This window comes from Engraulis encrasicolus, chromosome 10 (genome assembly GCF_034702125.1).
Source record: "Engraulis encrasicolus isolate BLACKSEA-1 chromosome 10, IST_EnEncr_1.0, whole genome shotgun sequence".
Taxonomy (NCBI): domain Eukaryota; kingdom Metazoa; phylum Chordata; class Actinopteri; order Clupeiformes; family Engraulidae; genus Engraulis; species Engraulis encrasicolus.
The window spans coordinates 47,481,380-47,490,025 of NC_085866.1; the positions used below are offsets into that span (position 1 = coordinate 47,481,380).

At 41.5% G+C, this 8,646-nt stretch overlaps 1 protein-coding gene across 1 annotated transcript; it reads left to right on the forward strand.

The window, feature by feature from the left end:
• Positions 1-4,503: 4,503 nt before the first annotated feature.
• Positions 4,504-7,036, forward strand: rh50 (Rh50-like protein). The gene has a single exon (XM_063209148.1). The coding sequence runs from the start codon at positions 4,895-4,897 to the stop codon at positions 6,335-6,337; it is 1,443 nt and encodes a 480-aa protein (XP_063065218.1). The 5' UTR covers positions 4,504-4,894; the 3' UTR covers positions 6,338-7,036.
• Positions 7,037-8,646: the final 1,610 nt, after the last annotated feature.

Genomic DNA, 8,646 nt, shown 5'->3' on the forward strand with positions numbered 1-8,646 from the left:
GTAAAAATTACAAAATGACACATTTCCAGTGCTGAAGTCTGAGGCACTATAAACCATTTTTGTACTACAAAAGGTGCTACCATAAAATGTATGAGTGCAAGACATGGAGAGGTTTTTTCCCTTCGAACTTTGAGAATGAATGAAATTTGTGTGTATTTAGGATACTTAAAAAAACGATTGTGCTTTTTGATTGATGCTTGGGATGTACCTTTGACCTTGACTGCAGTTGATCACATTGGAGAGCACGACTCAATGACATTGTGTAGACTTTCCTTTCTTCGAATAGGAAAAATGACTCTGTGAAAGGCACATTAGGTCCTGAATCAGTATGTCTGAGAGACTCTGACTGAGCTACTTCATTTGAGCGTGGACAAATGTGGGATAAATGCATGGAAACATGTGGATGTTTCACATTGCGTTCCTGAGCTGCTCGGTTCAGTCACTGACACCTGTCCCTGCGTAGGTTCTGTCTTGGTGGTGTCAGCTTAGCAGAGGTGTTCTGACTGTGATTCATCATGCTCGCTCTGGTGGGAAGTGTCTTGGTGTTGTCGTTGTTGTTGTTGTTATTATTATTTTCAGTCAGTCCCATTCACTTCAGCTCTAACACAGGAAGGTTAGTGCATTCTCGCATGGTCAGCCACTGTTGTGTTGTGCGTATGTGTTACAGAAAGGCGATTTTGACGGGCTTTTGTCTTGACGTGTGGGGGTTTTTTGGTCAGAGAGGGGAGTGCTTGCATCAGTCATTTTACGTCAGGCAGACATTAACTCACATGATTTGCATGTTGTTGTTGTTGTTGTTCACAAATTGCCTCATCTTTGCCACTTCACCGTTTCGAAGGAGTCACGCCGCCTCTGGGACAAAAAAAAAAAGATGAAAAAAGAAAATGCTACGAAACCTCATTAACACACTGAATGCGCTACCATCCTCTTTGATATGTGAGCACCAGATGTCAGCTTGGGTAAACTAGCTAGCGTTACAAACTCACAGTATTTCTGTATTACCTGTAGGGACAAAGTATCATATTTTGTAATGTAGACTTAGATCTGTAGATGTAAATGTAATTATAAGCCAGTTAGGTGTTTTATTTTAAAACTTTCCTCTTCTTGAGGCAAAAAAAGTCTGATCAACAGTGTTTGTGAGTGCCTGTCACTGTCTGTAGGTGCGTGCGTGCGTTTGTGTGTGTGTGCGTGTGTGTCTGTGAGAGAGACAGAGAGATCATGTGCACGTTAGTTGTTGGGTATGCATGTATGTGTGAATGCATGTTTGTGTGAGAGAGTGTGAAAGAGTGAGAGAGGTGCAAGCATATAAAGATTCTATTGGAATACAGAAGGTTTAAGATTGGAGGCTCTTTTGTAAATAAATTAAGTATCATACAAGTTATAGAATAGCTTAGCTGTTTACTTTGTGTGTCCATGCAAGTTTAGTATTTAAAAAATAGAAAATATGTATTCTCTATTGTGTTAATATATTTAAAGGAAAGATTGAAAAGTTATTGTTTTACCTTGTCAAATGCTTCTACATATATGGCCAATGGTTTCTAAGACCATTTTATAGATTTGTCTGCACAAAATGCAATAAATTAAAGTCATTTTATTACATTTACGTGTGGGTGTGTTTTTACTGCGACAGTGTACTGTACATCTAACCAAGCTTTAAAGCCAACCTGATCATATTTTATTGTGCTGAGAATCTTCAGAGACAACTAGGTATATTCTCAGTAGTTTCACACACAACATTTAAACTTTGACCCAATAATAATCTTAAAGGACCACTTCAGTCAATTTCAATATGCTGTTGTATTGCTCACGCTACCCTTGACTTGTCAGTACCCGGTGATGCCACATTTTTCGGCTCAGCCCTTTCCGAGATATGAGCTATTCTAATGGGGGCAGCGTTTGTTTATATATATATTTTAATTAACATAGGCCTACTCCAAATATTTTCTCAAAATGTAGGCCTACCGCTGTTTGCTAGTGGTCTGCTGATGTTGCATAACCTTTTGGATGTTTTTGGGAATAAATTAAAAATATATATATTTTTAAATGTAAACAAACCGCGGCCCCATTACAATGACCAGGATCTCGGAAAAGGCTGAAGAAAAACAAAAAAAAACCTCAGGTACTGAGGTCCGGGGTAGTGTGATCATTACAACTACATGTTGAAATTGACTGAGGTTATCCTTTAAAGTAAACCTGCCTAGATATGAATGCTTGTCTATTTTTCCCCTCAGGTAAAACACCTTGTAGCATATCAGTCAAAATCAATGACTCAGATTCATTTGTACGCAGTCATACCACTTTTATTCAAGCACACTGTCCATACGATGTGCATTTTACTACATAAAACAACTTATCCACATAACAGAGTCATACAAACAAAATAAACACAATATAAAGGTGTCAATATGTGTGTAATATTTCAAAGCAGATTTTCTAAAAGAAATGATTGAGTGAATCTAAATCTTGTTTACTCTATGTTTTCTTCCTTTCAGCTAGGGTGTCTAAAGTCCACTGTGTAGCCCTTACTTCAGACTGGTGCCCTGCTTTTGACTATGGCAACCATTTGCATGACCTGAGCAAATGTTTCTGGTTTTAGTTTATCACTCTTTAACTCTATAAAGGGGGGTCAGTTGTAAAAGTGTCTTGTGTGGCATGTTTCTCAACAGCTCAAAAACCGACATATCAAAACACATCTATGACTTATAGCCAATCCAATCAGTTCTAAAGCCTTGAGGGGTGACCAAGTATTTATAATATATTTACGTGGTTTAAGTGATACGCCAAGGCCTTTTCAGATGATGAGAGCACCAAGAAATTCAAGTTTGTCAGAGGGCGAGCTCAACTTCTGGGGAAAAAATGAATGACTTTGGGTGCACGATAAAAGGTATCAACTTGAAGAAAAAAAATCCGCACTCACAAGCTACGTCTCATTATTTATTTATAAATTACCACCATGTCCACAAGGCTAGTAGATTAAAAAGATGAAATCTCCGATGTCTCTTGATGACATGCTAAACTCACTGTAGGCTACACAATAAATCTGCATACCTCTCCTTGCTTAAAGGGTAACTTCAGACAATTTCAACATGTCGTAATGCTCACACTACCATGGACTTGTCAGAACCTGAGATTGTTTTTCTTCTTCAGCCTTTTCTGAGATCCTGGTTATTGTAATGGGGGCAGTTGTTTGTTTACATTTCAAAAAAACATCTTGATGTATTCCCAAAACATTCAAAAGGTTATGCAACATCAGCAGACAACTGGCAAACAGCGATACCTTTTGGAAAAATATTTGGAGTAGACCTATGTTAAGATATTTTAAAAATGTAAACAAAAGCTGACCCCATTAGAATAGCTCATATATCGGAAAGGGCTGAGACAAACAATGCAGCATCAGTAGGCCTACTGACATGTCAAGCATAGTGTGAGCAATACAACAGCATATTGAAATTGGCAGGAGTGCTCCTTTAAGAGGTAACACAGCAAATAAATAGCGAGCAAATCGTCAGGAAGACTGTTTCATAATGAAGGTGGTGATTCTACTGCAGCCACTCAGTAACAAAGGCACATATAACACGGAGAACAATGTGTCTAAGAAGCTGGACTGAGGTTTTGGGAAATGTCTGCCTTACAGTATTTGTCTAGGCAGCACACAATACCAGAAGAGTGGTTATGTTGTAACACTTGTTACAACATAGCCACTCCTAATGAAAACGATCTATGCAAAGTGCAGCCCTTCACTAATTTCAATCAATATGTTAATATAAAGTAGCCGTGGATGCAATATGGCCCAGGGAATATGTTGGTAAGTTGGAGAACTTCTCAGAATACAAGACTAGGTAAAGGAAACAGAATTTAAACACTACACATTTTTGAAGTTCATGTGAATTACTCATTTCTGTAGATCATTGTCCCTGCTGTGTTTTCCGTATAACTGTAGGGACATTAGAGAGGTGAAGTGTTTTATTCAGAGAGATAATTCATTGCCAGACATGAGCTAGGACTCTCTGGGGTTAAACCAGTGCTTGATCTCTGTGTGTGTAGCTGAACAGACCCATTTGGCTAATATCAACTCTGAGTCTCAGGAAAGTTCATCTTAATTAGTTAATTTGAAAGTTATTTTTTTTAACTTCTTGTTGTTATCAGTGTGGCATGTTTGTAAACATCATCCACATCAATAGCGTCAGGAATATATCTAATTACCTGCTCACTCTCACTCAATGGCAATGACTGTTTACAATTTGTGCGAAGTGACAAATCAATACTCGGGGCCACAGGGTACATTTCCATCAGAGTTCAAAGGAATCGAACAGGCAGTTTATCAGAACAGTTTCAGTGATAGAGCACAAACTTGTGTGCTAAGAACACCAGATTGCAATACATGGAATCCTTTAACAGGTGAAGTTGAAAACACCACCTGTTAAAACCATAACACATAAAAGATCATTCTTTTGTAGCAGGTGAGGACTATAGCATGTGATAACTTAATCACTTTATTGACTCAAACTTCTCATAACAAAGAGAGGAAAATGCTGACATCCAGCAAAAGCCCATGTAGTATGGTGAGTGGACAAAGGGCAGGGAAGGGGGGCATGGAATGTCTGTGACCTCAGCCAATGATGTGCACGGTTGATATCACCCAGGAGAGCGGGGCCAGTGACAGCTTTGGCCGGGCCCAGGACAAAGCCATCTGAAAGGGCACCCTCATCCAAAACACACATTGTAATGAGGACCCAATTCTGGGCTCCCTCTCTCACTGGGCCCGGGACAACTGTCTCCTTTTTACCCCCTCTGTCGGCTTCCCTGCAGGAGAGGATAAGAGGAGGCTGAGGCTGAGAGACAGCAACAGAGCGGGGCACATGTCACCAGTTTTTTTGGCAGAAAAGCTGCAAATATGAAAAGAACATCCACCAGCCTGCGGGTGCGCCTCCCTGCACTTCTCCTCGTTTTCGAGGTCGTCATCGTGACACTTTACACCTTCTTTGTCACCTACGATGACGACGCCAATGCCAAACACCAGAGCAACGTCACCAAGCCTATGGAGAACGCCCTCTACCGCGACTACCCCGTCTTTGCCGACATCCAGGTCATGATCTTCCTTGGCTTCGGGTGCCTCCTGGCGTTCTTCCGCCTGTATGGATTTGGCGGCATGGTCTTTAACTTCCTGACGGCCACGTTCGCTATCCAGTGGGCCATTCTCATCCAGGGATACTTCCAGTTCTTCAGGGAGGGCAAGATCCACCTCGGCGTGGTGAACCTGATCAACGCGGAGTTCGCCTGTGCCGTGGTGCTCATCTCCTTCGGAGCTGTGCTGGGCAAGACCAGCCCCGTGCAGCTCCTGGTCATGGCCCTGCTGGAGGTGCCGGTGTTTGCAATCACAGAGTGGGCCGTGCTCACGTATCTGAAGATCAACGACGCAGGTGGCTCCATCCTCATCCACCTCTTTGCCTGCTACTTTGGACTGGGTGTGACCTTTGCCCTGTACAGGCCCAGTCTCAAGCAGGGTCATGCCAAGGAGGTGACAAGCTACCAGTCGGACATTTTATCCGTGATGGGAACGCTGTTCCTGTGGGTTTTCTGGCCCTCGTTCAACTCTGCCCTCACCCTGAAGGGCGATGACCAGCACCGGGCAGTGCTCCATACTTTCATTGGGCTCTCCGCCTCCACCCTCACGGCCTTTGCCCTGTCTGCCATGCTCAACAAGAACGGAAAAATCACCATGGCAGACGTCCAGAATGTGACGCTGGCAGGCGGAGTGACGGTGGGGGCGTCCGTGGACATGATGATCAGCCCGGCCGCAGCCTACGTGCTGGGGATGATGGGATGCACCGCGTGCATGCTGGGATACCGCTACCTCAGCCCGTTCCTGTCCAAGCACCTGAGGATCCAGGACCAGTGCGGCATCCACAACCTCCACGGCCTGACGGGACTCATCTCCAGCACTGCGGGCATCGTGGCCATACTACTCGCCAGCGAGGAAACCTACGGCCCCAGCCTTTACGAGATCTTCTGCTACCGAGCGCCCCTGGAAGGCGACCCCCGGCTTGGGGAGCTGCAGAAATTGATCCCGGGGATTCGGCCAGGGCTGGGCCGCAGCGCGCGAGAGCAGGCGCTCTTCCAGGTGGCGGCCGTATTTGGCACGATGGCGGTGTCCGCCGTAGGGGGGCTGCTGACCGGCCTGGTGCTGAGGCTGCCTTATCTGGCTGCGCCGGACGACGAGTCCTGCTTTGATGACGAGCTCTTCTTTGATGTGCCTCCAGACTACGACTGCATGGCTGCCCAGGGTGGCTTGTTGTGTGCAAATACCGAGGGCAAACAAGGACATTCGACTGTGTGAGCCGTGCACACTTGCTTGAGGCGAGTACTGTATGAGGGGGACAGCTACCATTTAGTGTTGCAGTCTGTATGACATACTAAGAAGAAATCAAACCTATTTTTCAAATACCACATACTTCAATGACTGGGAAAATACTGGTTATTGATCATTGACCTGGTCCAAGTTCTAGTTTCTTTATTGTAAATATTTAGGGCACTTAAAAAATCTTCATACTACACTACAGCAGCACACAGAAAGAATGAAAATGGTTATGCACTTGCAACATTTGATGTCAATACCAGATGGATGGAGTCAGGTAAGGTGTAGTGCTATAATAACTAATAGTGTGTGACACATTATTTTACTGTAATGTTAACAATATTGAAGATGAGAATAGTTTTTATTTTTTTTACTTCTGCTTTTTAACAAGTTGCAATTTTAATGTACTTAAATCTATAAAAGTAATTATAATGTTGCTTTCTTTACTTCTTCGGACCATTTTTTGTATCACCATGCTTTGTTGAAACAGCTCTGGTAAACATATCTTTTTGAAGGTATTGCAGATTAGGTCTTATGTTATGGTGACCATTTTATATTTATTCATCTACCACGTGCTTATCTTTTTTAACAAGCCGTAATCCAGTGTGAGGACACATTGTGTTGTTATGTTTCAGAGATATATTATCTATTTCTCTGACAAAGTGAATCATATAAATAAAAATGCTCTAAAGAGATCCTGTTATCAGCCTATCTGTGGGGTTTGAGAAATGGCATTTTTGCCCATGAATGCATTTTAAGAATGAATCTATGACGGTAAAATACATGCATCTATGCAGCGGTAAGAAGCCAATCGCCAATTGAGCCTTTAAGACATGCCATTTCAGACAGCTAGAATAACTTTGATTCCAGGTTAGTCACTCTCAGAGGTAAATAATAATAATAATAACAATAATAATAATAATAATACGGGTGATTGTGCAAGTGCACAGTGCTATAATAAAACATTTCTGCATTGATTCCCATAGTAGGCCTATAATCCCATATGCTGACTGTGCAAGTGCGCAGTGCTATAATCAAACATTTCTGCATTGGTCCCAATAGTATAAATTAAAAAGTCAGCCATCACCTTATGTTAAAGGGTTTCCCTAAAGGCTATAGGTCAGTCAATTTAGCTCTAAAAAGGCCCAAACCCGGGACAAATTGCAATAGTAATGGTTCCTACTTTTAAGTGATCCTTAAACCCCCTTGTATCACATATTACAAATCTACAGCTTTATATTTAGTGGAACATACTTTTTTTCAAGGTCAAAGTTAGCAGATTTCCCATTCATTTCTCCATAGGGAGACGTTATAGGAGATACAAGGTGAATAGGGTAAAATTTTAAACTATAACAAATTCATTTGAAACTTTCACAGTTGGTAACTCACATTCAGGCAAACAATTTTTGTATTGCAAGTTTTCGGAAAAATTATGATGAAATATGCAAATGAGGTCATATGTACTGAAATATGTGATAAAATCTGTGGTAAGACCAAGCATAAAACAAATTGTAATAGTAATGGTTAATACATTATATTGATCCTTCAACCCCTCTGCATCACACATTAAAAATCTACTTTCATCAATTCAGTGGAACATACTTTTCCCAAGGTCAAAAGTATCCGACTTTAGTCACTGAATAGCAAAATGCATTGGAAATCTGCTACTTCTGACCTTCAAAAAAGTCTGTTCCACTAAAGTGATGAAGGTAGATTTTTCATATGTGATGTAGGGTGGATAAAGTATCAATAAAAAGTGTGAATCATTACTTTTGCCATTTGTTTTATGTTTTGCCCGTTGTTGCATAATTTATTAATTAGATGTGCTCTCATTTGCATATTTAATTATCATATTTCAGACGACTTGCAATGCAAAAAAATCTTTGTCTTTGCTTGAGTAAATAACTGTGAAACTTTCAAATTAATATCTCATTGTTTAAAGATTTCGCCAAATATCTCCTTTATTGTCTCCCTATGGGGAAATGAATGGGAAATCTCCAACTCCAACTGAAAAAAGTACGTTCTACTAAAAATGAAGCTGTAGATTTTTAATGTTATTTAGACACATTACATTTTTTTTAGAATGATTACTATTGCAATTTGTCCCGGGTCAAACGACAGATTGACTGGCCTACTAGGGAGGGCACACTTTTAAAAAGGTACTAGTTTACTACCAGTACGTACATGGCCAATTAAATGATGGGATGGGACTTCGACAGCTTTCTGTGCTACCAGACGCATAGAAACAAGACGGCAGGGCCGTCACCAAACCCCTGCTTTGTCGCCCATGA